We start from the raw sequence: 27,397 nt of genomic DNA, 5'->3' as shown, positions 1-27,397 counted from the left end.
ATCAGAATGTGAATCAGGCTCACAGCGTGGGCAGGGCGGGCCAATCAGGCCTTAGCTTGGGGGGCGTGTTGAACTTTGGTGGGAGCTTTGGTTTGGCTGGGACCTGAGCGGAGTGGAGGCTTCCCCAGTACCCGGACCCCGCTCTGAGTCGGGGGGACCGGGGCGCCGTTAGGGCGCTTGCTGGAAGTGGGGAGGCCACCTGGGCACGATGGGGCCTGAGTGCACACACTTTTAGTTACGAGGAAACTGAAGTCAAAGACCCAGAAGGCACTTATCTCTTCTTACGTGATGCGAAGAGTGGAAGCTTAATTGAAGTTAAGAAAGACTCCTTCCTTCTTTTAGTCAATTAACAAAGGCGTATTATTCAGTCACATTTACAGTGTTTAATGAGGCAGCTTGGGAACATTTTAAACAGGAAGCCGGTTTTCCATCTACCTCAGTTTCCCCAAGCATTCCACTCGGCAGGCAACAAGGCCCTGCGTAAACAGCCGCAACTTGCCACCCACGTGTCCCTTTCCTACCCCCACTGTCTCAGAATAGGTTGAGTTACTCATAGTCCAGGCAAAGTGCTGACCTCCTGTTGTCTCCTAGCCTTTGCACAGGCTATTCCACTGCCTGGAATGCATCCCTGCCCAGACTTTGCCGGGCCCAATCTGGCTCCAGTGTCCGTTCTCACGTAGAGGTTTCTGTGGTCCCCTGAGCAGCCTCCACTGGGCCCCTCTCCTACCCCAGCATTGACCACGCAGGACTGTAATCAGTTTCTTGTCTGTCTCTCCCAGTACACAATGGTTCTCTGACTTCACGCGCACCAAGACCAACTTGTAGGAAGACCAATGTATAGGAAATGCAGATTCCTGGGTCCAACTAGGGCCTTGGAGTCTGCATTCTTACATGCCCTGGGGTTCTTTTTTTTTTTTAAGATTTTATTTATTTATTTTGAGAGAGAGGGGAAGGGAAGGAGAAAGACAGGGAGAGAAAAATCAATGTGTGGTTGCCTCTGGAGCACCCCCTACTGGGGACCTGGCCGCAACCCAGGCATGTGCCCTGACTGGGGCTCAAACTAGTGATCCATTGGTTTGTAGCCTGTGCTCAATCCACTGAGCCACACCAGCCAGGGCCCTGGGGTTCTGATACAACTGGAACCACCAGTACAAGTGGTTCCAGCCATGCCTGGAGAAGCCCAGGGCACCCTGAAGACAGGGCCCGTTATGTATTTGGGCCTGGCCCAGACCAGACCTAGAACAAGAGGCTGTTAAATGATATAAATGCTTGTGAGAAGTGAAAGTAAACCAGGGAATCCCACCAGCCAGAGCAGGTGGCTCTGCAAGGGCACAGGACAGCTGGAGCTGGGGTGGTGGGCTCAGCTGGGAGGGCTGGGGGATCGTGCTGCCTCGGAGACCACCAGGGAGCCGGGAGGGCCCCTGGCTCCCCCCAGCTGCGCTCAACTCCCCACCCAGCCCCCCTCGGCTTCTCTGGGTCAGCTGGCCCCATTTCCCTGTCACCTGTCGTCAGCTACCTCAGGCACTGCCATTATTAGCTTCTGAGAAGCAGGAGGTACGAGAAGAGTGGGCTGTGAGTTTCCCAGAATAGCCAGCCCCTGGGACGGGGCAGCCACCCTGGTCTGGCTGCATTGCCCCTCCCTGGTCGGTGGCCATTTCTCCAGTGAGCACACAGGCCTAGGGAGGCAGAGCCCCTGAAGCCCAGGCCTGTGTGATTGCAGAGTGCCCTCCTCGGGGGAAGCATTCCAAGGCCGTGGTGAAGACGCAGAACTATAGAAAGAGGAGTTATCCAGTGCAGGGTTTTCCTGGAAGAGGGGACAGCAGAACCCAGGGTCCTGAGACAGGGGCATGGCTGGGTGAAATGGGCAACAGAGAGTGAGGGGTGAGGGGCTGGGAGAGTGGGGGTGCGGCAGGGGCTTGGCCCCCCAAAACTTCAAGGGCCATTCTTAGTGGTGAGGACAGGTGGGAGCCGGGAAGGATGGGAGTGTCGTTTGGTCTGGTTGTACTTTTTCTAAAAATGAAAATATAACCCTGGCCAGGTAGCTTCCTGGTTAAAGCGTCGTCCCAATAGGCCAAGGTTGCCGGTTCAGGGCACATACAAGACGCGACCGACGAATGCATAAATAAGGGGGACAACGAATCCATATTTCTCCGTCTCTCTCCCAAATTAATAATAAGTTACATTAAAACGTAACATTTAGACAAGAAATTCCAGAAATGGAATGTGATGGTTTCAGAAACAAAACACACCTGTGTGAGCAGCCCTGGATCAAGAACCGGAGCCCCAGGAGCCCCTGACACCCCACCTGCTCCCCCCGGGGCGGCCACCACCCCAACATCTGACACCGCGCACGAGTTCGGGCCGGCTTCCTGCTTTCTGTGGGTGTCTGACAGCGCAGGGCGGGGTAACAGTAGGTTTAGGGTTCTGAGCATGCAAGACACTTTATCCTTGGACGATACTCGCATTTATTAATGATTGTGGTCTTTTCCATACAAACAACTGTAAACCCACGTTCGTCCCACCCTCTGTGTCCTGTTCACGTGTGGCTCTTTCACAGTCGTGTTTGCGACATGTATCCACACCTGCCCCCTAGTCGTCATTAGTTCACTCTCAGTGCCGTGTGGTGTTGAGTACGCCACGGTTTATTTTCCATTGGACTCTTTTTCTTGAAAGATTTTGTTTATTTTTAGAGAGAAGGGGAGGGAGGGAGGAAGAGGGAGAGAAACGTTGATGTGCAAGAAGATAGTGGATCAGTTGCCTCTCGCACGCCCCCAAGTGGGGACCTGGCCCACACCCAGGCACGTGCCCTGACTGGGAATGGAACCGATGACCTTTCAGTTCGCGGGGCAGCATCCAATGCAAGGAGCCACACCAGCCAGGGCTTCCATTTGACTTTTAACGGGCATGTGGGGTGTGTCCAGGTCTGGGGGGTCACAACCAGCACTGCTAGGTGCATCCTCGTGTGTATCTCCGGCGCGCTTACGCATGCATTTCTGACGGAGATGCGCCCAGGAGCCACTGCAGGGTCCCATGAGACGGCGGAGGGGACAGGTCAGACCGGGCGTGGGGACGAGGGGCTCGGCAGTGCGGGTGTGAATGCCGCACGGGGAACCACGGAGACCCTGAGGAAGTCGCCGGCCTGCCCCCTGGGCGTCCTCGGATGAGCCCGGAGAACCAGGCTCTCCCAGAGTCCCCAGCTGTCCCGAGCAGGGCTGGCCTTTCCTTCTGGCCCCTCCTCCGGCAGAGGCCAGACAGGGCAGCCCTGACACCGGAGGCACAAAGCGTGACACCGGTTCGCACTCCGACATGCGCGCTCTCGGGCCCCGTTTGCCCAAACCCTGTCGGCCGCGGCCCCCCACGTTAGGGGCTGCTCCGTTCGCCTCGGGAGTCTCTGTGTTTGGATGCCTAGGCAGCCCGCCCCCCTCTGCCTCAGAAGTGGGCCAGGGTTCCCTCAGGGCCTCCCCGGCTCCGGTCCCCGGGGCTTGGCTTCTGGGAACATCATGTTATTCTAGAAAGGCAGGAAGTGCTCAAAGGAGGATGGGGATGAGGCGGGGGGGGGGTCCAAAGGGCCCAGGAGGCAGCTCAAACGGGTTATCAAATCTGTGGCCACTTGAGCACCAGAAAAGAGACTGTAACTGCCCGTTATCACATAAGAACCCACAAGTGTACAGCAGTGTTCAAAAACCGGAAAAACTCATTGCATTATGGAATGCTAGTCAGCAAGAGAAATTAATTGGTACGTGCCATAAAACGGACAAATCACAAAACGTCATTCGAAGCCAGGCACGAAGACCACCTACGGTGGGGGTCCATTTGCAGGAAGGTCTGAAAGGGGAGTGGAGAGAGGGAAGTAGCAGCCTGGGGCCGGGGGGGGGGGGCTCACTGCAGGTGGGCACAAAGGGTCTTCCTGTGGTGGTGGCAATAGCTGCGCTCCCTAAACTGAGAGAACAATCATTCAAACGAATGCATTTTATGGCATAGAAGCGATACCTCATTAAAGCTGTTTCAGCCAAACCCACCTACTTGCCAGCATTGGAGGTGACCGTATCAGGTGGCGTCTCTAAAACTGGCAAAGGGAGTCACACACTTTCCTTCTCAGGTGGAACTTGAGTCCATTAGTTGATCGGAAACTTGTTTTCAGAGCCCCAGCAGATATCGGAGAATGACTGATACATTTCTGGGGTGTGATTATGTTATTTTGGTCATGTCAAAGAACTACCTTGTTTTTAAGATCTGCTTGTTCAGGTGCTTACAGGTAAAGCACAGGTCTGGAACTTCTCTAAAATATTTTTTTAAATGGCAAGATGGCCCTGGCTGGTGTGGCTGTGGATTGAGCACAGGCCTGCAAACCAGGGGGTCGCCGGTTCAATTCCCAGTCAGAGCGCATGCCTGGGTTGCAGGCCAGGTCCCCAGTGGGGGACTCATGAGAGGCAACCACACATTGATGTTTCTCTTCCTCTCTTTCTCCCTCCCTTCCCTTCTCTCTAAAAATAAATAAATAAATAAAATCTTTAAAAACATGGCAAGATGTTAATTACTGACGGAGGTGTTCATTTTATGGGCAGGCTTTATATGGTTTTCTTTTTAACTCTTCAGTACCTTTGAACATTTTCCAAGTTTTTTCTTCTTTTTTTAAGCACCCTGCTAGCCCTGGCTGGTGTAGCTCAGTGGATTGAGCTCGGGCCGCGAACCAAAGTGTCACAGGTTCGATTCCCAGTCAGGGTACATGCCTGGGTTGCAGGCTATGACCCCCAGCAACCGCACACTGATGTTTCCCTCTCTCTCTCCCTCCCTTTCCTCTCTAAAAATAAATGAATAAAATCTTTAAGGAAAAAAAAAAGCACCCTTCAAATGAAGCTTGCGGTGAGTGCCCAGGAACACAGCTGAAGGTCAGGCGGGCTCACACCTGCCGCTCCCACCTGTCCCAGCCCCGCGCCCTGGTTCTCCGCAGCTCAGGCGGCTAGCGATTGCGCCTGCGTCTTCGCTCCCCGTCTCCTGCAGCGCCCGCATCTTGCAGATGTGGACACGGGCCCCGGAGAAGCCGCCCCACCTAGGTCTGCCTGAGCTGGTCCACGCCCAGGCTGCCCACCCACATCTGCGCCCCCAGGCATTTCACTGGCCACCGCTCCTCCTCCCGCAGCAGGGGCCCTCCCAGCCCGCGGACCACGTGGACCCCGCCAGGCTCAGTGGCCTGGAAAGGACTCGGCGCCTCCACCAGGCTGCCCTCGACCCTTGCCCTCCTGGAACCCCCGCCCACTGCGCCCCAAAGAGAGGGTGCCCGGCCCCGGCCCAGGAAGTAAACGGCCACGCGTGTACCCAGAGGCACGGCAACTCGGAGAGAAATCCCTTACATCGTTTATTCGACTCCAAGTCAATGCACAGATGCTCTACCGTACAAAAGTCGGAAGCCGCGACAGACCGAGTGCCGAGGGGCAGTGCGTGGATGTGTAAACAGACGAAATGAATGAAAATGCCACTTGTGTGTGATGTGGGAGCAAATCAGTGAGGCCGGGCCCCGGCCCCAGATTACATTCACAGCGCGGGTTAAGTGCAAACGAACGGAATGTTGGGTTGGGGGGGAGGGGCGCCGCCCGGGCCTCCCCCTGGGAAGCTACCGGGCTCAGAGTCAGACCGAGCTCAGTGCGCAGCAGTGCCCCCGTCTGGGGAGTACGGGCGGTGCAGGGAGATGCGGGCATGTGGGGGGCGGACTCTAGGAGGAAAGGGGGCTCACAGAGGGTGGACCATGCCAGCATCTCCCTCCCCCTGGACCCAAATGGGCAAGATCACTCCCCCTTGGGGCCCCTCTGCCATTCAGGGGAGAGGAGAGCCAGTCCCCCACATCCAGGGAACAGAGAACCAGGAGAAGGGTATTTCTCTCACGTGCCTCCCAACCTGGACAGGGGCAGAACCTCAAAATAAAGTGTTAAGGCAATAAATAAAACGTCACGGCTCAGGCGGAAACACCCTAAGAGAAGTGAGTCTGCAGGGCCGGGAGAAGCCCCGCGGTGTGGGGACAAGCGACGCGGGGACGTGTGCTGACCGCCTCCCGCTGAGGGCCAGCGGGGAGGCGGGCGCCACGCTGCGGCCCGACCAACCGGAGGGCATCTGCACGTCCGGCTGAAGGCCGGCCTGGCCGGCACGCCTCCTGACTGCCCCCCGCCCCGTGTGGTCCCTGGGCCCCTTGCCCCTCGGGCCACCGCCCACGGCAGCACAGGGGACAGGCTGGGCCACAGCCTCCAGCTCGGCGCCTGGCACCACCTGGGAGTCCCGGGCTCGCCAAAGGAGGTGGGTAGGGGCAGGAGGACCAGCCCCACCTCCTGTCTTTGGTGGTGGCGGGAGCAAGGGGCGGGGGGGTGGGGGGAGAGGAATGACAGGCTTTGGCAGGGAGAGGGAATGTCCGAGGACGATGCCCTGGCCTGGTGCTCGGATCTGTCCAGGACCTGCCCCTGCCCAGATGTGAGCACGGGGTGCAGGCCCTCCTCTGTCCCCCCTCCCGAGGGTCCTGGCCTGCTGCTACCAAGGTGCCCACAGTCCCACCCTCCCAGTCCGAGGCCCCCACCCTCCCTCTCTGGAGCTGCAAACTCTAGGGTGGCGGCATGGTCCTTGCAATGGCCAGCCATGTGCCTGCATTCTGAAACCTTCAGCCCAAGTGCCTGCTGGCTTGAGACATCAGCGACCTTGACCACAGAGCCCTGCCGCCCCCGCCTTTCTCCACCACCCTCCCAGCTCACTTGTCGGTAGCCCCGGGTGGGGGGAGCTCTTGGGGTCCCACACCCAGGGCACCCCAGCTCTGCCTGCCCTGATTCCCCTCACAACACCTTCCTCTCTCTCACTGCCTTCTTCTCACTGCCCTGCAGGCCCTACTGGCCACTGGTCCAGCCTCTGCTTCCCCAGGGACAGCCAAGGGCAGACAGTGGGGTCCCTAAGGGCTCCATCCCTCTCCAAGGAAGTTTGCCCCCCTCAGGCCTTAGGAATTCCCAGGTGATGGGGTGCGGGGCAAGGTCAGGGGCAACTGCCCATGGTCCCACAGCCAGGGCTCTGCTGCCGCCGACGGCCGTAGAAGCCAGGCCCCTGGGTGCCCACCCGAAGGAGGCAGGGGGCGCCTTCGCTCTGCCGTCGCCCACGCGGACGAGGCTGCGGCGGCCACCCCTCCCAGCCTGCTGCGGCCGCTACGGCAGCTCCTCCAGGGGGCCGTTCTCGTGGGGGAGCGCCCCGTTCAGGCCGGCGCTGCTGCTCAGCGCCGTGCCCAGGTAGCCGAGCAGGATCTCGCTGCGGCGCCGGGACAGCTGCAGGATGTCATGCGCCAGCGCCGGCACCGAGGTGTAGCGCACGTTGTCCAGGTCGAACATGTCCCGCAGGTACCGCACAATCTGGTCCTGGGGGCAGGGCTGGCGTGAGGCCTGGGCTGGCGCCCCTGCCCGCCCTCGCCCCCGCCGGGCCTCCAGACCCTCAGAGCTGTCTCGGGCTTCCTCAGACCCCCTGGGCCAGGGTCCCCATGGAGGGGGCCTCGCGTGCGCTCCGCAGGCGCCCCGGGGCCCTTCCGGGCGGGGGGTGGGGGTGGGGGGGCGCATGCCAGGCTGTCGCTCCGCTCCTGGCACCTTCCCGGGCTCGGATTCCAGGGCCCACGGCAGGCAGAGCCCCACTCACCTTGAAGAAAGCACAGACCTCGGCGAGCTGGGGCTTGGGTCCGAGGAAGCCGAAGGCCAAGACCGGGCTAACGTGCTCCGATACGGAGTAGAAATGGGAGATGAAGCCGTCAGGCACCTGTTGGGGCGGCGAGGCTGAGGCTGGGCCCCCGGCGGCCCCTTCGGGAGCCGGGCTTTAGAGGGGGCCTGGGGCACTCCCATCCGCGCCGGGTGGCCCCGGACAGGCCACTAGGGAGGACCACGTTCTCACCTCCGCAGAACCCGGGTGGGGGGGGGACCTCCGGGCTGCCCTGAGGGCTGTCCCAGGAGGGGCCTGGGGAGGGCTCGGCACAGGAAGTGCCCAGTGTGTGTGGCGGTGGCGGCAGCTGGTATCAGCTGGGCAGCAGAGCCTGGCTGGCGGAGAGGGACAAGGACCGCAGGCCACACAGGGCAGCCGGCGCCGCCTGGGAGGGCAGATAACTGCAGCCCCATGGTGGACGGGGCCACTGCCTGCTCCGGGGTGTCCCGCCCCCACCCCGACGCCCCGCCCAAGCCGGCTGCCACGCCTCTCTCTGCCTGTGCCCGCCCTCCCTCCCTCCGAGGATGCCCTTCCCCCTTCCAATCCCCTCAGCATTTCCCGAGTCCTGCTCTGCTGGGCCCCGAGGGGTGAGGTGAAGGCGCTCTGGTCAGGGGAGGGGCACTGGGGGGCAGGCAGCCCGTGCTGTGGCAGAGACCCAAAGGTGCGGCCAGGCCTGGGGGCTCAGCAGAGCCTCCCTGCGCCCGCCCCATTCTTCTGTCCACCCTGCTCTGTCCTGCCCCGACCAGGGGTCAGCACGCCCCGAGCAGAGGGGCAGCTGAGTGGGCGCTCCCCCTCGAGTGCCCCACGGCACTCGCCAAGGGCCCTCCTGTCAGGTCACTCACCATCAGCAGCCTCCTCTTGGCTTTGAGGACCGACCAGCAGGCAGTGGCCAGGGCCTAGAGCAGAGACGGGACCCAGTGGGTGCCAGAGCGACAGGCTGGGCCACAGCCCCTGCCCGCCGCCCGGCCCGGCCCCGAGGCCTCACTCCCAGCAGGAAGGTGGGGCTGGTGCCTGAGCTCTGCCGCTAACCGCCCCTCAGTCAGGAGGCAGATGCACCTAAACCTGAAGCCTGACGCTAACGCTGACCCCTGCGGGCCCCGGGACCAGCCGCTGAGCATCTCGGGGCCTCCATTTCCCGACCTCTAGAAGGGCAGTGGGCTGGCGGCAGCCCATCCCATCCGGGGGCGTGGGATCCATAGCGAGCGCCTGGACACTGCCTGTGAGACCGGCCCCTACCACCTGCCTGGGCTTCCTGAGGGCACCCTTGCCCTGCAGGGGCGCTGAGCTCGGCGCTCTCCTGCTGATCCTCTTCCACGTTTTAATTTAATAGGATGCATTAAAATTGGGTAACGTGAACGCCGGCGCGGAATGAGCAGAATCAAGTAGGTGAAACCGTTGCGGGGGAGGACAACGCACAGGCCACTGGCTTTACCACATTGCCGAGGAGAACAACGGGGTCCCGGGGAGGCTCCTCTGCGGCAGAGGAGCAGGGGCCGGCCCAGCGGGGTGACCGCTGACTGATGGGGGCAGCCCAGCCTCGGTACCCAAAGCCAGGGATGGAGGGGACCAGGGTCCAGGCCGACGCGTGCGTTCCTGCGAGTGTGCGCCGGGAGCGGGGGCGGCCACCCACCGTCTCCTTGAAGCTGTCCGACAGCCAGCGGTTCCGCAGGACGGCGAGCACCGAGGACGGGGGGTTCTCCAGGTCCTCGAAGGCGTCCATGAGGATGAAGTCCAGCACGATGTCGAAGAAGCTCATGCACACCACCTGGGAGAGGCGGGCTGCTCTGTGGCCAGGACCGCGGTCCGGGGAGGGGAAGGCCGCAGGCCGGAGGGGGCGAGGGCGTGTGGGGCCGCCGCGGGGCGCAGGAGCAGCTCTGCTCTGTGGCCGGGTGCAGCCGGGGCCATCTCTCTCACGGCCGGGGCCTGGGGCGGGGCAGAAACTGGGGGCTCACGGCCACGATGGAGCCACCCGAGGCCCTCGGAATCAAGGCAGAGCTCCGCACAGGCACCCCCCCCACCCCCTGCTCAGGGTCCCGGGCGCTAAGCACAAACCGACTCACCCCTCGGCCCTCCAGCTCCAGCCGAGTGGTGGCCCAGGTCTCCGGGCGCAGGGCGTAGCTCAGCATCTCCTCGTAGCTCTCCAGGAAGCCTTTGGGGCTCTGTGGGGAGAAGGCCCAGGCCCAGCTGGACCAGATCTGTGGGGACGGGCTGGCCCGTGGACGGGGACGCACCAAGGCAGGGCCAGGGCCGATGGCTGAGCAGCAGCCTTGGAGGCACCGAGGCAAGGAGGGTGCCCTGCCCACCTCCATGTGCCCCTGTGGAGACCAGGGCGCCTCCAGAACAGACCCCACAGCAGGCTCCCAGCGGCGTCTCACGCCAGCCCGTTCCCGAGCACCCACCGTCTTCCGGGAGGTGCGCCCGCCCCGCGGCAGGAGCCCACTTTGGAAGCGTGGGCGAGGACACGAGCCCGAGTCAGGCGGCCAGAGATCCAAACCGCCACGGCCTCGGGCCTCGCTGGTGGGACGGGAGAAGCTGCAGCTCCACACTCGTGGGGCTTTCCCGGGGCGGGGGGGGCCGAGGAGCTCCCGCAGGTGACACAGCCAGCCCGGTGCCCGGGCCTCGGCAGTGAGCAGTGCCTGAGCTGCCGGCACACGGGCGGGTCCCTCGCTCCCCGGCACCGCGAGGTTCAGCTGGAGCAGGACCCACGGGCGCGGGCGGGCACTTACGGACACGGGCAGCTGGTACGTGCCGGGACTGATCTAATGTGGGTCAACGCACCTAGTTTGTACCGTCCTGAGAGGGGCGCCCTGGTGTTATGCCCGCTTTACAGATAAGAAGACCGAGGTTCCGAGACGTCAAGGATGTGTCGGAGAGCCGGGGGTGGGGGGTGTGGAGCTGACACCGAAGAGCATGGACAGGTTGGTGCCGTTTACAGAACCACGGGCAGAGGCGGCACCGGAGTGGCGTTCACCACGAGGCCAACAGGGCGGGGGCGGAGCTCACCGAGCCCGGAGAGCGACAGCCCACGAGTGGGATGTGGAGTGAGGGGCCGCGCTGGGCCCTCGGTGGGAGGAGCCAGGCGACGGCATCCCAGGGAAAGAGCCGCCTGGCGGGGACTTAGGAGACAGGAGACCACGGAAGAGGGGCGGGGGGATGGGGAGCTTCCAGACGCCAGCATGGCTGCACCTCCGAGCCCGGGTGCCGGATACACGGGGGTCCGCCTCTTCTCTTGCTAAAGCCCACAGATGCCCCTTTGCACCCTCGCCAGCGCACCTCACGACGACGTTCACCAACGAGGGACGGAGGAAAAGTGGGCCAGGCACGGAGGGACCAGCACAGGCAGAGGCCCCCGTCAGGGGGGGGGGGAGTCCGCGTGGACCGGAAGCCCGGGGCCAGTCCGTCCGGACGGGGCAGAGCGCGCAGTGGGGCAGGCCACCGAGGGCAGCCTGCCGTTGCCACCAAGGGTGGCGGGGGAGCGTCTTACGCAGCTGGGGGACGAGGTCACGGGTGGGTTTCGGAACCACTGCCCTGACAGGTGAGGAGAAAGGACCGAGGGGGCAAGGGCACCTTCAAGAGCTTTGTTCAGACCCATCAAAGAGAAGGGACACCCGTGTCCCACTGACATGGAAATCGATGCAGCCTCACCAATGATGAAAGAAACATCGAGCGTGAATAAGGTAAAAACTAAAAAGGTTATTAACATCCAGCACTGGCCAGGATGCAAGGAGACGCACTCCCACACTGCTGGCGAGGACCTTCACTGTTAAGGGGCGTGGGAGGGCGCGCCGGCCCCACGCCGGCACCCAGGGCCCAGGGCTGCGGCGGCCTCGGCGCTGTCCCGCAGCCAGCCTCACCGCGCGGAGAGAACTGCAGGGACGGGCTGTGAAGTGGTATCCTCGCCCCTGACGCGCGAGGCCCAGGGCAGACGCCCATCCCCGGGAGGAGCGGACAAGCCACGGGCAGCCGCCCGCCCAGCAGGACGCAACGCAACCGGTCAACGTCACCGGCAGGACACGTGAGCGGGACACACTCACACACGGCACGGCGGGGCTGCAGAGGCCACAGGCACGGCCCGAGCCTTGGAGATTAAACAACAAGTTCAAGGGGCAGAGTCCACAGAAGCGGGCAGGACAGACGGGCCGTGGTCCCCCCGGCTGGTGGGGTTCAGGGAGACTCCCTGCGGTTTGCATTTCACAGCTGGTGGATTCTGTAGCGCTGTGTTCTATTGCAGTCAGAAATGAGAAGCAACACAGACCCACATTTCTTTAAAATTAGCGCAGAAAAAACCCCCAAGCCTTTCCCAGCTCTCCCACAGGGTGAAGTCCAAGTTCCCCTGCTGGATTCCAGGTAGGGCTTTTCTTTTCATTTCTTTTCACACAACCAAATACAAGCTAGAAACTGAAACAGAACAAGCGGGGGGGGGGGGGGAGAACCTGAAAGAAGAGCCCCCCACAACTACCTTCTCGGCCTTCGTCATCAGGCCCGTCACCATCTGCCGGCCGACCTCCCCGAAGAAGAGCTGGTTACTCTGGTCTTCCAGAAGGCCCTAAGGAGCGGGGGTAGGGGGGGGGGGGGGGGTGGAGTGAGCTGCTGCCCGGCTGGCAGTCCCCCGCAGCCAGGGAGAGGGCGGTCCCAGGTGCTGAGCAGAGCAGGTGGCCCGCCAGCTCACTGGGACCCGCCTGCCCGGCCCGGACCCCGACCCCACCCTCCCAGGACCCCCACCCCCACCCACCCCGCACCCACCTCGAACGCCTGCCGCACGCAGTGCAGCTTGGCCAGGAAGTCCTGGTCGCTGTAGCAGCCCAGCAGCTCCGTCCTGCAGGGAAGCAGAGTCAGCCTCGCCCCCCACCCCCCAGGGCCCCATCCGGCGAGGCCCCCACGGGGTTCTGGGCGGAGCCCCAGGTGGCGCTGCCCGGGCCTGGCGGTGTGATCTGGGGCAGGTGTCTGCCCCCGCCGTGCGCCTCGGTCTCCCCCAAACCAAAGCGAGAGGCTGACTGGGTGCTCTCTGAGGACATGTCGGCCTCAGTAACCCCGGGCACAGCCGACAGGTCTAGTCACTGGGAGCTGGGCTGACCTGGGCCCCCGGTTGGCCGGACGCCAGGGCAGGGGGCTGCCACCGCGCGGGGTCTGGCTGCCCTTTAGCCAAGTCACCAGGGCTTCGACTGGGGCTTTTCGCTATCTCAGCCCGTGGACTTTAAACACACAGACCTTGAATTTGGAACCATGCCCAAAAGCCAAGCTGCGATTTTCATGTCACACAGAAAAATTAATTTAAAATGAATTAAGAAGCCTAAATATACCTCAGAAAGGGTCGTATCAGGACACGGGGCCAAGGAACAAGGCCCCCTGTGTCTCCGTGGCCAGGCCCCCCCGCCCCGAGAGCTTAGACTAAGCACGAAACACTATTGCTTTATTTATTAATTGTATTGATTTGTCGTCGCTAACTCCAGATGCGCCTGTCTCGGTGCCCGGCGGGGGCCAGCCCGGGCCCTCCTCAGTGGGGCGGGGGTGGGTGCCCGCCCACCGCAGCCCTCGGTGAGCCGGGCCCAGCCGAGTGCTCTCAGAGGAAAGACCGCTGGCTGCTCCGGCCTCCTCCGAGGGGGCCGGCGCCCGCCCCGCCCACTCACCGGAGGGTCCGGCAGAGCACCTTCCCCTCCTTCACCAGCTGCAGGGCCTCCTCGTAGGCAGCGGCGGGCCTGGAGAGCGGCACGGGGAAGTCGCCGGCCCGCAGGGACTCGAAGAGCTGGGGAGGGCAGAGGAGGAGGGAGGGCGTCAGAGCCCCTGGGAACAGCGTCGCGTCCCATCCCGGGGGCTGAGCGCCCGTGCCCGGCGGACGCCCGAGGGGGCGGCCTCCCAGGGGGACGTCTGAAGGAGCACTGGCCCAAGAGGCAGAAGGCCTGGGTTCGAGTCCATCTCTGGCCCTCGTGTCCCCGTCTCCAGGGGTTCCTCCCAAAGGAACCCGAGCCTGAGTCTTCCCGCTGCAGGCCAGGACAGTGGGGCCCGACACACAGGCCATGGCAGGGGGCTGCCGCCAGGCAGCAAACATGTGGCAGGGAGAAGGGACAGGTCAGCGTGGGCTGGAGCTGGTGGGGGTGCAGACCCCCACCCCCACCCCCAGGGCCTATGAGCCCCGGCTTCCCGGGCCTCCCGGGCCCCAGCGGCCGCACGGAGTCCCCAGGGAGCGGCACTCGGAGACGGCCCAACTCTGCGAACGGCTGCGCTTTCCCAGGACCGCGCTCGCCCAGGGTCGCGCAGAGGCCCGGCCCCCACCCCGCCCACCCGTGTCCCTCCACCTCCCGCGTCACCTCGGTGGCAGAGAAGAAGGAGTCCTCCGAGGTCAGGCTGTCCTCGTCGTCCGCCCGCAGGCGCAGCGAGCCCTCGGTCAGGGGCAGCATGAGGGTCCGCTCTGCGAAGAGCGGGGAGAGGAGGGCTGAGCCGAGACCCCCGAGCTCCCTGGCCGGACGCATGCACCCGGCGCCCAGGACGCCGGGCACCGGCGGAGGACGCAGACCCGCACGGCGCTCCCGTCCACCGAACCCGTGTGTGTGAGGACCCGGGGCCCCTCGCCGTCCACCCTGAGACGTCCCTGTGGGGGGCGCAGCTGGGCGTGGACATGAGGCTGCTGAGGGGACCGGCCCATGCCGCACGGGTGCACCCTGACTCCCGGTGGCCCCGAGATCCTCAGAGGCAGGCCCCGGGGTGCTGTGTGGCCCCGGACAGGTCGCTTCCCCTCTCTGACCAGCCAAAACTTGGCTATCGACACCGAAGGGCTTGGGGGGGCCCACAGGCCACTCCCTCGGAGTTCCCGTCCTCACCCACCTGAGGGCTAAGGGGCTGGACCTCACGGGCACCTGGGAAAGGCCTGAGACACTGACCAGCAGAGTTCACCCCCTGAAAGCCCCACCCGCCTTCCCTGCCAGTGGGGGGCCGGAGGAAGTGGGGCCTCAGACAAACAGGCAAAGCCACTCAGGGCGGGGGTATGGGAATCGCGTCACCCTGGCCAGCCTGCGCCGGGCCTGGGTCGCCACCAGTAGAGCCGAGGAACGGTTCCCCTCGGGGCTGCCGGCACACTCGGGAAGGCTCTGGGGGCCGCCCAATTCACGGCGCAGGGTCTGGCACCCAGCAGCCGCTGGGGCGACACGGGCTGTTGGCTGCGTAACTTCATTCTCCCAGCGGTGCCACGCCCCTTCAGCCCCGTGGGGCAGGGAAATGGCGGGGAAGATTCTCGGCCCCTCGGCCTGCTCTCGGATAATCCTGGGGGCCACCCCTCTGCCCACCCACTGCCTGCAGGAAGAGGCTCAAACCAAAGGCCTGAATAAGCCCAAGGCCCACTCCCAAAGGCACGGGTGCAGGGGCTCCCCAGGGCCTCACCCCAGCCTGCTCCCGCCTGCCACGTGTCAGAGCACCCCTCAACCCCTTCTGGACCTTGGTTTCCCTGTCTGTGTACTGGACCAGAGGCGGCCTGAGGGCCCTGGGGACTCTGGTTTGCCTGATGCACCAGGGGAGTCCCGCTGCGGCTCTCTGGCTGCCTCCCCGCACCCACCCCGGTGCTGCCCGCGAGGGGCCCGGCTCACCCAGGTCCAGCAGCATGCTGTCGGACGGGAAGGTGGACCCAAACTCCTCCTGCAGGTGGTAGGCGCGGTGCAGCAGGGACTCCAGCTTCTCTGCAAACTCTCTCCGCTGTGACTCCGGCTGTGGGTGAGAGGGTGGCCATCACCCCAGGGCCTCCAAGCTCCCACGCCAACGGCCCCGCCCCTCACCAAGAATGGTGGTGGGGGGGGCGCCCAGCCCCTGGAGGGAGAGGGGCAGGCTCTGAGGCCCTGCCATGCGAGTGCTGGAGCCGCCCGACACAGAAGCCGGATGTGGCCAGCGAGCTGCTGAAACGTGGTCAGTGGCATCTGAGTGTTCCGGCCACTGTTCGTGCTGATCGCCCATTGAAACGACAGCATTCTGGATAGACTGGCTTACGTCAACTACCGTATGTTATCAAAATTAACTCATCCGTTCCCTTTTGCTTTTTCGCGTGGTCTCTAGGAACTTCCCAACAACACGCGAGGCCTCCTACTGGCAGTGCCGTCCTGACCCGGGCCAGCCTGGGTGCAGACCCCGGCCCCACGGGCTCCAAGCTGTGTGACCTGGAGCAAAACGCATCCCCGTTCGGAGCCTCAGTTTCCTCGGTTTGCCCATCTGTCAACTGGATTAAGAGTGCCTGCTTCCCGGGACCCTCGGAAAGCAGCAAGGAGATACGCCAGTGAGCAGCAGCCACTAGAACACTCGAGGCCCCTGCCACCACTGCACTGGGGGAGCGGTCAGGAGCCCAGGAAGAGCTGCCTGCAGCGCTCGGGAAGGCGCGGCGCCCGAGGCTGGCGTCCCGCGGCCCCAGTGCCCCCCTCCACCCCTCGCCTCCGGGCCAGGCACAGGGAAGAAGGGGCCCCTGCCCCTCTGCCCCCGGACTCCGCTGGGCCAGGAGGCCGAGACCCAGCGGGCCTGGCTGTTTCCACAGTGGCTGCCAGGTCCTGCACTTGCACGTAACCAGACCCCAGGGAGCAGACCGGGGCCAGCTGGACCGACCGAGGCCACTGGGGAGAGGGAGCCGGAAGGGCTCAGCGGGGACGTAACGATGCGCACGGCTGCCTTTCACCGAGCGCCTGCCCTGGACCAGGCACCTGGTCCCCCTCAAAGGCAGGCACTACTATGACCCCGTTTCACAGAAAAATCTCGGAGAGGTCCGGGGGCCCAGCCCACTGTCGAGAGCCTGGAGGAGCTGGGTGTGAGCTCAGGCCACGGGACCCCGGGGCCACGGGCCGCTGTGCTTAGCTCTGGCACAGGGCCAGACCCGCCCCACGCGGCGCGAGACTCGTGGCTTTGGCTGACATCCACCAGCTCTGTCTCTGGGACGTGACCTTGCGTTAGGGAATGGTTTCTCAGCCACGACACCAGAAGCACCAAGGACGAAAGAAAAAAAAATCAAGATACTGAATTTCATCATAATTAAAAAACGTTTGGACCTGGCTGGCATAGCTCAGTGGATCAACCGCGGGCTGTGAACCAAAGTGTCGCAGGTTCGATTCCCAGTCCGGGCACATGCCTGGGCTGCAGGCCATGACCCCCAGCAACCACACATTGATGTTTCTCTCTCTCTCTATCTCTCTCCCTTCCCTCTATAAAAATAAATAAATAAAATCTTTTTAAAAAATTGCTATGAGTATTAAAAAAACAGTGTTCATACAGAAAAATGCCTACAAGGATGCTGTGCGGTTCTGCCTGGATGACGGGTTCTGGCGTCAATAATACCCACCACGACGACCATTTACTGAGCAACTACTGCAGGCCAGGCTCAGACGGCGGGCACCGCTGTCCCGCCGGGGGCACCAGCTCTCAGCGAGGCCTTTGTCCATGTCGCACGGATCACAGCCCGAGCTCTTATTTCCCCCCACGCCTTTCCACTCCTGTAGTTTCCACTATTTTGTAAGGGTTATTTCATTGTTTTCGAGATAAGGAAAACAATGAAAGTGCTATAATTAATGCTAAGTGCGGCATTAGCCCTGACTGGCACGGCTCAGTGGGTTGGGCCTCATCCTGCAAACAGAAAGGTTGCCGGTTCAATTCCCGGTCAGGGCACACACTTGGGTTGTGGGCTAGGTCCCCTGCTGGGGGTGTGCAGGAGGCAACTGATGGATGTCTCTCTCCCTCTCTTTCTCCCTCCCTTCCCCTCTCTAAAAATAAACAAAATCTTTAAAAAGAAAAGATGTAGTGTTGGCAATAACCGCAATTTTGGAAGTAAAGCTCCGCCCTCCCTCCCCACTCCCACACACTCCACCGCGGGCCCCCCACACAGAGGTGGCCTGAAGCGTGCACCCTGGGGCGCGGAAGCCTTTCTTGCACCCCAGGTGTTTCCCAGTCTCTGCTCCCCACAACTGGGCCGTAGTGCCTGTGTGACAGGCCTCGGAGCTACTGCCCCCAGCGGGGCGGAGGGCACTCACACCAACCTGTCCCCACCCCCCAGGGCTGCACACTGCTTCCCTCCAACAGAGGCCCAGGGCAGGACGGAAGGGGGTGGGGCAGAAGGTGGAGAAACTCCCCTCCTCACCCTGCCTCACACCACGTCCCTGCCCCGTCCCACTCCAAGTGGGGGCAGTCCCCGCGGGTCAGCCCCTGCGTGGCCCCAGCTCCCAGGGGAGCTCTCGGCTCCTCCCTCACCCGCGCAACCATCCCCTGGACTAACCGCCCTCGGCCCTCACAGCCGAAGTCGTCCCTGTCTCCTGGGGACCCCCAACCGACAGGCCAGACGTTGTCAGACTGCTTCCCAAAGAGACGCCCCCCACCTGACCTCGCTCACTCCAGGGGAGCACGGGAGCTTGTAGGGCTTTGTTTTTACTTGTTTTCAGTGTTTGTGTGTTCAGTTTACAGGAAGGAAGGAGGCGGAGGGAGGGAGAGAAACGCTGATCTGCTGTTGCACCGACGTACGGGCGCCCTGGTGGATTCTGGTGCTGCTCTGCGCAGGGACCAAACCCACAACCTCGTCGTTTCGAGACCACCCTAGGCAACAGAGCCACCCCACGGGGCCTTGAGTTTCTCACGGGGAAAGAGCCCAGAGCCCCGCCCCTCACACAAACCCCGCCCACAAGCACGTGCTCAGAGCGAGAAAGTGGAGCAGTGAAGAGAGGTCCTGAAAAGGACAGGAAGGCACAGCGACCGCGGCCTTCCACCTTCCCCTGCAGACCCCCCCCTCGCAGACCGCCGTGGACAGTGTCCTGTGCACCCGTCAGAGGGAAGTAAGAAGACACGTGCACACCGGCAGCGACCGAGAGGCACGAGGGAGCGTGGCTGTGTCTTTATAAAACACACACACACACACACACACACACACACACGGCCGCACTAGGCGCACGCTGCATCCTGCTGTTCCCGCCGGCCGCACGGTGCAGCCAGCAGCCTGCCGGCCCACGCCACGCCCCTCGGCCTTTCCGTGGCTGCGTGGTGCTCCAGACCCCGGCCGCTGGGCCGTTAGAGAGGCTCCAGTTTTGCCGCTATTACAGGAGAACGCCTCAGAGACCGTCCGTCCCAGGGCACGCATTTGCTGTGCTTGTCACAAAAGTGCTTTATTGCAGCTTTTCTACTTTTTCATTCCTGATGTTGAAATAAAGGTCCGTTATAGAAAACCTGGATGATGTCCCAAAAAAAGTACGAACAAGAGACAAAGGCGGCGGCGTCCACTCACCTGTGCACACGGGCTATTTCCCCTCGCCCCGCGAGAACACGTGGCTGGGGCCAGGGTGAGCGCGGCTGTGATCCCCTGCATAGTTGCCACGCGCCAGGCACGCGCACAGTGGGTCATGTTACGTGAATGTTTTACTTGGCAGGACCGACACCCTCATCAAGGGGAAGACTCCCGCCCAAGGGGAGGACTGGCTGGTTGGCAGGAGGCGGGGGGCTGCCCGTCAACCCTCTCCACAGCGGGGTGGGGGCAAGGACCACCTACCTCGGACAGCGCCTCTGAGGCGGTCTCGGGGTTCCGGAGGCTGTCCCCCGGCGTGGGGGTGCTGCCGTTGTCGCCCCGCTGCCCCACGCTCAGCGCCTGCTCCCATTTCTGCAGAGCCTCCTCGAACAGCTCCATGCCTGAGAGGAGGGAGGGGGGTCAGGCCCCGGCGGACGGACAGCAGCTCCGTCCCGCGTCCCTCGAGAGGGCCCCGATGGACAGAAATGGCAGGACTTGGTGGGCTGGGTCCTGATCGCTTTTTAAAAAAATTCTCACCCAAGGATATGTTGATTGGTTTTAGAAAGAGAGAAGAGAGGAAAGGGGAGGGAGAAAGGGAGGGAGGGAGGGAGAGAAAGAGAGAGGCAGAGGAGACATCCGTGTGAAAGAGAAAGGGAAACATCGACGTGAAAGAGAAACCTGATCAGCTGCCTCTCCCACGTGCCCCCCTTACAGGGGATCGAACCTGCAGCCTAGGCATGCGCCCTGCCCGGGAATCCACCCGCCACCTTGGGGTGTGCAGGGCGTGCTCCGCCCCACTGCGCCACCCAGCCAGGGCCTTGACCACTTTTCTGATCGGGTTACAGGCCTTCATTCTGATCAGATTTGCTCCTAGGGGCTGTTCCCCAGTCCAGAGGTGGACGGAAACCACTGGATGGGGGGCTGGGCTCGGGGAGGGGGAGGGGCTACAAAGCAGCAGATGGAGAAGTGTCCTGGGCCTGGCCTGGGCCCCAGGGAGCCGTTTCCCGCCGCCCTGCCCCGGGAGAGCCCGGGGCCCCTCCCGGACGGTACCTTGCATGTAGAGGCTCTCGGCGTTGCCGTCGCTGGCGGTCACAGACTCCTCCGTCCCCCTGGCGTCCCACGGTCCCGAGCAGGCAGCCGTGGGGCTGGATGAGTTCACCACCACCATCTGGGCACCAGGCGGCGCAAAGACCCAAGAGCGCGGGGTGAGGCCTCTCCACACTCTCTGCAGGACCCGAGGCTCCCCGACTGCCCGCCCGTGTGCCACACCGCTCTCTCCAGACACCACCCCCGGAGCCAGCCTGAGTGCAGAGGTCACGTCCTCCTCGGAAGAACCTGGTCCACCCACTCCTGGTCCACGCACCGGACTACACCTCACAGAGACTGCCGGGACCGACATCCAACCCAGGATCCTGCAGCCTCGTGCCAAACCCGCCCGGGCCCGCTCCCTGCTCTGAGGCTCCGCCGCCGGGCAGACCAGGAAGACGAGGAAGCAGCCGCAGGTGCGGGTCGGCCAGGGCCCGCCGTGCCCCGCACCGCTCTTCCGCGTGAGCAGTCCCCTGCCCTGACAGGCCGTGGGTTCCTCCTCCAGCACAGGAGCCACCTCTTGCTCACCCCTGGGCCCCTAGGGCAGGCCCGGCTCCGAGCTGGGGCTCGGTGCTGACGGAATGAACGAATGACTATCGAGGAGTACAAGAGCCACAGTCACTCCCCGGAGTGTGACTCATCTCTGCATCCTTAGCACCTAGCAGAGTCCACGGCACAAAGCAGATGCTCGCTCAGTGTCGAACGAATGAACGAAATGAACGAACGTTCACAGGTAAGTCTTCCCCGAGAGGCCGTAAGCTTCTCTCCTGCACCGATCCCCCTTTTCTTTTCCTCACTGACGCCCGGCCCTCGGCGACCATCTAACAGCCTGCTGCACGGATGACGGTGAGTGTGTGCACGCGTGTGTGCATGAACGAACGAACGACCGTGTCACATCTCCACCCCCGTCTTCCCGCCAGTCCACAGGCCCCGAGAGCAGAGACTGAGCCCGGCCTGGCGGCTAGGGACTGCGCCCCGAGGCCCTGGCGGGCCCCCTCTGCCCTGGCCCCCATCCTCACCGAGGCCAAGCTGTGGGAGGAGCCCGAGTGCTTGCTGGGCTCAATGGAGGAGATGCCGCTCAGGGTGTCGTTGCTCTTGCTGCTGGGGCTCTGCACCCTCCGGCTGGAGTAGCCTGCGAGGAACAGGGGAGTAGGGCTCGCGCAGGCTTCCCGCCCAGGCTCCGTGCAGGCCGGGCCGCCCCCCTTCCTGGCCGCCCTCTCCTCCTCCTCCTCCTCCTCCTCCTCTGGGGCCTGCCCTGCCCTTCGCAGTCAGGGTGGCGGCAGGGCACCCGGAGCCGGGCACTTCGCAGACGGGCACTAGGCCAGGGCCACTCGCTGCCGTGTCCCTGTCACCGGCACAGGGCCTGAAGCCCAGCTACTTCCCGCCTTCTTCTTTTTTTTTAATTTATTTTTTATCAGATTGATTTTAGAGCGAGGGAGGGAGAGAGAAAAACGTCGACCTGCTGCCCCACCCACCCGCACACTCGCAGGTGGGCCCCTGCACCTGCCCCAACCAGGCACCGAACCCGCAACCCAGCGTCGGCGGGACAGCGCTCCAACCAACCGAGCTACCCAGCCAGGGCCTCCCTGGCCCCCTCCTTCCTGGACTTGCCCTGTGCTGCTGGTTGACTGATTAGGAATCCTCCTCCTTCCAAAAAGGACTCAAGGTAACAACAACATTTGCAGGACACACCGAAGACTGTTTTTTAAGTGAGAGAAGTCCGGGAAGGAAAACCAGGTGAGGCTGGACGGGGTGGTACGGGGAAGGGGAGCGAGAGGCTGGCGCCGAAGTCGCCCTAGGTCTCCCAGGTTTGCTGATGCAAAAGGGAAACCCAGAGAATCAGCATTTCTCAGGTCCTGTTCTAAACGAACCTAAACGCTTCTCGTTTACTGTCGTGAAGAGAACACTTCCCTTTTGCGGTGATAATTCACAACGGACACTCTTTTCACACAAGGACCCAGGTGGTCCCAGGGTCCTGGATGACGAGAACAACCGCCCACCTACTGGACACGCGCTGGGCCGCACCACCCACCAGATTCTCGCAAGGACACAAGGAAGGAGGCTCGACTGTCAACACCGCTTCCCAGACGACAGGAACTTGTAGACAGGATGTCACCAGCCCCTAGCCCCACCGTTCACAGGGGCCCAGCTGGGACCTGACTCCAGGCCCGGCCCTCGCCCCCCACCTCACACCTACCTTTCTTCACCGATGGGACCTTCCTGGCCATGAGGATGGGGAGGGGCACGGTGCCCAGATGCTCGCCTCCCATCTCGGGGCCGACCTGCTTCTTCCTCCGCCTTCGCCTCTTCAGCTGGTGGGCGGCCAGGGCCAAGGCCACGGTCCCTAGGGCCGTGGCAAAGAGGACCTTCCGCAGGCCTGGTGTCAGCCGCAGCTGCGAGAATGCTGACTGCGGGAGAAGGGGGAGACAGCCGGTTAAGTCTCCGCAGGACAGCCCCAGGCAGGCAGGCAGGCAGGGCCGCCCGGGGAGCACAAGGGAACTGGGGACACCTCGGGCAGCTGGGGGCGATCCGTTGACAGGAAAATAAAAGAGGCGGCCACCTCGGGAGGGGGACCCGGCCAGCCCCTCTGGAATGTGGACCACAGGGGTGTAAGAGAGGGCTGGGGCCGGCAGGAGGGTGATGCCGAGACCACGTCTGGGGTCCAGCAGGCGCCACTGACACCCGCCACGACTCCAACAGCTGCAGCGACTGAGCGCCCACTGCTCCGGCCGCCGCGCCAGGCCTCCGCCTGCGTGCCCTGCCCGCATGCCCGTCCTCCTCCAGGCGCGAGATCGGAGGCCCACGCCGGTTAGGACACATGCTCACGGTGACAGAGAAACAGAAAGCGAACCCGGGCCTGCCACTCCACTTCTCAGGGACTTCCGGAAGACGAAGACACTCGGTCCCCCCAACTGTCCTGTCTATCCGCGTCCCTGCCCCACCCCACTCTCTGCCTGCCGGCCCGGGAGCCCCTCCTTGGGCCGCATCCCAGTGGGCAGAGCTTGGGAAAGTGCCAGGAGGCCCGGTCAGCACAGGCACGTGAGGATGGCAGGGAAAGACCAGGCAGGCGCCCCGGACCCCAATCCCAGTCCTCCCTGCTCTGCGCAAAGAGGAGACCCCAGACCCCTGGACCGACACAACGAGGGCCCAGCTTCCCTGACGCCGGCCGAGCGGCTCCGTGTCTCAGGGTCCAGGCGGTTCAAGGGCGGGACCACAACCCAGCCAACCGTTACCTGCCCGAACGTCGTGTACAGGAACACGGGGATCTCAGCCACCGTCATGGCCAGGGCCTGGATCATGGACACGCCCTCTGTCCTCCGGAATGCCATGGCAGGGACGACACCCCGGGCGAGAGCCCGTGGGGCCGAGTGTTCCCGAGGAGAACGTCTTCAGCTGGTTGCCTCCTGGGTCCCAGGCACCGTCCACGGCTGGGGAAGACAGGGCTGCGCATACCAGAGGATCCCTCCGCAGAGCTGAGAGACAGAGGACGGAGTCGGACACAAGGGCGTGTGCACAGGAGCGGGGAGCGCACACGAGAGGGCCCCGGGAGGCGAGGCGGGAGCACAGCCTCCATCGGGGATGCCAGCCCCAGAACCAGGCCCCGGCCTTCTGCGTCCACCAGCAGGAAGGCAGCCAAGTGCCCCGCGGACCCTCTGCCCGCCGTGCACCCCGGGAGCAGAAGGCGGTGCCTCTGGCACGCTGGCCCGAGGGCAGACCTGGGGACTGAGACAGACAGGTCCCTCTCAGACTCGATGGCCTTTCTTCCCTAAACATAAACCTCAGGCCTCCACAGGGTCTGGCCCTGACCGAGAATCAATACAGTCTGTCACCTCCCAGAAAGCCAAGAATGTTTTACTTCCTGTGGCCCGAGTTATGGAAACAGCAGGGCATTTCCTCAGATAATAGCGGCCACTGCACATCTGCGTCTACTTCGTGTCACCGAATGGTTCCAATTCTGGGAAGCAGAGGCTCTCTGCCTGCCCCCTCCCCCCATCCCTGCCAATTTCCAATGGGGAAACGGAGGCTCAGGGAGGCTGTCAGGAGTGCACAGTTGCACAGCTGGTAGGAGGTATAAGAGTCAGAACTCGGACCAAGGTCTCTCGGACCTCAGGTTCTGTGTTCTGTGCAACCCTTTCGCTAAATGTGATGGGGAGCAGGAAGGGGCGAGCCCCAGAGGAACCGCAGGCAGCGAGGACAGCCCTCCCCTGGGGGAGATCCCCCCGAGACCCTGCCGGGGTCGCCCGCTGCCCATTCCAAGGCTGAGAAGACGTGGCTCAGCCGCAGGTGGCCCGTTCCTAGGGTCCTGCGGGGTGTCCTTCAACCACTACCAGTGCCGCCGCTGCCACCAAGACCCAGGATGCCTTCAAGGTCTCCCGGGAGCTCAAGCAGAAGGAATGCACAGGCCAGGATAGGCCCTGTCTACTCGGGATGGTGGCCAAAGTCACTGGACTGGCACAAGACACAGCTTATCCCCAGTGAGCGGGACGGAAGGACGACGCTATCAGTCTAGCCCTAGGGCCGGGCTGTGGGGGTGGGGGGGTTGGCAGAACGTTCTGGGGCTGAAGAAACTGTCACGTCAAGGGTGGGAGACACCCTGTCAGGGGGCTGCAAACTGAGCCGCGTGATGACTGCCAGTGGCCAGAGCCAGGGTTAATATCTAAGGCACCCCCTTCCCCCCCGCCCCTGCCCCCGGCGCTGTTTCCCGAGCACTTACTCCAGGCCAGGCCTAAGACAGGCTCTCCACCGAGCGCTGTGAGTCTAGCCACTCACAGAACTCTCACGGCAACCACTGTACAAAATAAGGAACCTGAGGCTCCGAGAGGTAAGTGAACCGACTGAGGCCACTGAGCAAATGGCCAGCCTGGAAGGTGGCCTCAGTTCTGTCTGGGGGATCCCAAGGCCACGAGTCTCCCCTGAGCTGCCTGCTACACTGCCCCCTCTCCCTCCACGCCGCACCCGAAGGACTCCCGGGGCCCCAAGCAAGAAGCTCTCGTGGAGTAGTGAAGATGAGCCTGAACACGCTTCCGGGGGTGAGACGGGGCTGAGGGGCCTGGCCTGTGCCTGCGGGCAGGTCAACAGCAGCCTCTGCGGCCCCAGCTTGAGGGAAAGAGCGCCAGATACAGGGTGCCGACACCCACCCCCAAGCCTGCTTCACTCCAGGGACAGGTCCGGGTCCAGACCAGGCGGGCCCTATCCCGCCCTGGGCACCGCCCGGAGAGAGGCATGCATGATGATAAGCCCATGGCAATGTCCCCACCCCGTGGACACTTCTAATGCCATGCCCACCTGGCTGGTCACCTCTCCGGCCCTATAACCTTGGGCAGGACCTACTCCTTCGCCCCAAACCGAGGCACTTACACCCTCAGGCTGGATGCCCACACTCTCCACCTGGGAGTGGGGATGTCACTGGATGTCACCTCCTCCCTTGCCCTGGACCATCCCACTAAGGACTCTGGCCTTAACAGTCCCCCTTTCCGCCTTGACCTCGGCAACGACCCTGACCCAGGCACTCCCTTGAACCATCCTCTGCCCAGTCTAGTTCATTCCGCCCCGTGCCCCTCACCAGTCCGACCCGGCCCGGAACCGGGCACTAGAACACGGGACCCCAGCAGTACCCCCGTCTTCAGAATCTGCTCACTCCACCCCAGACATCTCCCAGAGCAGCCCTCGTCTAGCTCCCTTATCGTTTGCCCGGACCCTGGGAATGTCCACTGGCACCGCCCACGGCCGGCGCACCCGCTCCTTCCATCCCGGGTACTTTCCCAGGCCTGCCCCGATCCCCACAACGTTCCAGGCCCGGGCATCTTCCTCGCTGACCCGGTACCTTTCGCTCCACCTCTCGCGCCGCCCACGACCAGGTAGGTACCTGCTCATTTCAACCCGGGCCCTCCTAGCGCAGCTGAGCCCGGACACCGACGCCCCTACCCAGTCCCCCGCGCAGGCCCGGCTCCCGCCCGCCGCAAGCCTCAGTCCCCGGCCCGCCCAACCGCCCGGCGGGCTCAGCCCCGGCCGCCACTCACCCGGGATCCCATAGCTGCGGAAGGGCAGCGTCTCCTTCCCCGGCGTCCGCGCAACCAACCCTTCGGTCGCTCGGGGGCGTGGCCAACTCCCACTTTGGCCAATGAGCGTCTCTAAACAGTACCGCTCCGCGCCGAGGGGGTGTGTCACATGACCAATTTAGTCTCAACTCTTCCTCTGCCCCGCCCTCTAAGTGCGGTTGAGGCACGAAAGTGATCTTTTCTCCCCTGTGATTGGCCAGAGAGATTGTATTGACGCGGGAGGCTGGTTGAGTGAGGCGGGGCCGCTCTTAAAGGGGCTGAGGAAAATCAATGAGGTTTTGAAGGGGCTTTGTTGAAGGAAGCTGCGGCAGTCGGAGCCCCCGTCTTTGGCTCCCCTACCTCTTTGGAGCTCCACAGACAAATCCTTCCTGCACTTCAAACGCCCATTTTCAAATGCCCCCGCCTCTGACTTCCTAAAGTATCCTGTTAAACACTTGCCACTTTCCAACCTGCTTCTGGAGTCGTTCGCCCAGGTGCCGCGTCTCCCCTACTAGACAGTGCCTCCCCGAGAGACGGGAGTCAAGGGATTCCACTCCGATCATCCGGAGCTGCGCCTGTATTAAACTCCGGGTTTGGAATCAGGCCGACCTGAGCTGGAATCAAGTCTTACCGCTTCAGCTCTCTGGACTTTACTCAGCGTAGCCCTTTGTAAAAATGGGGGTGGACTCCCTGCCTTGCCAGAGTCACAGGGCTCGGGTGGGGCGTGGAAGAAAACTGAGTGGCAGCCCTTCTATAACTGTGAAGAGCTGGGCACATCTAAGTTTTTAAACTATAATCATCGGTAAGAATATGACTTTCATTCATTCAACAACTAATACTGCTGTGCGCCAGCCCTCTGGCTGGACGTGGGAGCACAGTGGTGGACAAGATACATGTAACAAAGATGCATACAATCTTGTGTGATATTGTGTAACATTGCTGGAATGCGGGGAAACTCAGGAATGTGGGGAATACCAAGGGAGACCGGGGCTGTCCTGCAGTGGTGAGAGATTCGAGAAAGAAAGCGACACCCAGGCGGAGACCTGAAGGATAAGTAGGAATTAGCTGGACAAGAAGGAGAGCAAGGAGTTCCAGAAACAGCAAGGCATATGCCCCAGAGGCCAGAGAGAATCGGGCACCTCTGATTCCAGGTGGCGGAGAGCATGGCAGCCAACGAGCCCAGGAAGAGGGGGCCAGACCAAAGGAGAGCGGGCTGCGCCGCTGGGCTGCTGGGGTTCTGGGCTAAAGTCCACCACGTCCTTCCCTGTGACGTCGGGCAAATCACTTAACTTCTCTAAACCTCAGCTTCCTCGCCCTTCGGAGCTGTTATGAGAATCTTAGGGGATTATTC

The 27,397-nt window shown here is 62.9% G+C and overlaps 1 protein-coding gene across 1 annotated transcript; it reads right to left on the bottom strand.

Annotated features, from left to right (window-relative positions):
* Window positions 1–5,332: 5,332 nt before the first annotated feature.
* MIGA2 (mitoguardin 2) lies at window positions 5,333–26,101 on the bottom strand. Its single transcript, XM_045846322.1, has 16 exons — window positions 26,029–26,101; window positions 23,242–23,481; window positions 22,206–22,416; window positions 21,028–21,140; window positions 19,973–20,090; window positions 19,187–19,323; window positions 15,279–15,396; window positions 14,010–14,110; window positions 13,332–13,447; window positions 12,448–12,520; window positions 12,164–12,250; window positions 9,765–9,863; window positions 9,335–9,469; window positions 8,547–8,600; window positions 7,648–7,764; window positions 5,333–7,376 (listed from the first exon to the last, which is right to left on the bottom strand). Exons 2-16 carry the CDS (start codon window positions 23,335–23,337, stop codon window positions 7,170–7,172), a joined length of 1,782 nt encoding a protein of 593 aa, XP_045702278.1. The 5' UTR covers window positions 23,338–23,481; window positions 26,029–26,101; the 3' UTR covers window positions 5,333–7,169.
* Between the last annotated feature and the right edge of the window lie 1,296 nt (window positions 26,102–27,397).

This window comes from Phyllostomus hastatus, unplaced genomic scaffold (genome assembly GCF_019186645.2).
Source record: "Phyllostomus hastatus isolate PE091 unplaced genomic scaffold, TTU_PhHast_1.1 phas_contig_495, whole genome shotgun sequence".
Classification (NCBI taxonomy): Eukaryota; Metazoa; Chordata; class Mammalia; order Chiroptera; family Phyllostomidae; genus Phyllostomus; species Phyllostomus hastatus.
The sequence above is the reverse complement of the archived record's forward strand: the minus strand, read 5'-3'. Positions and strand labels throughout refer to the sequence as shown.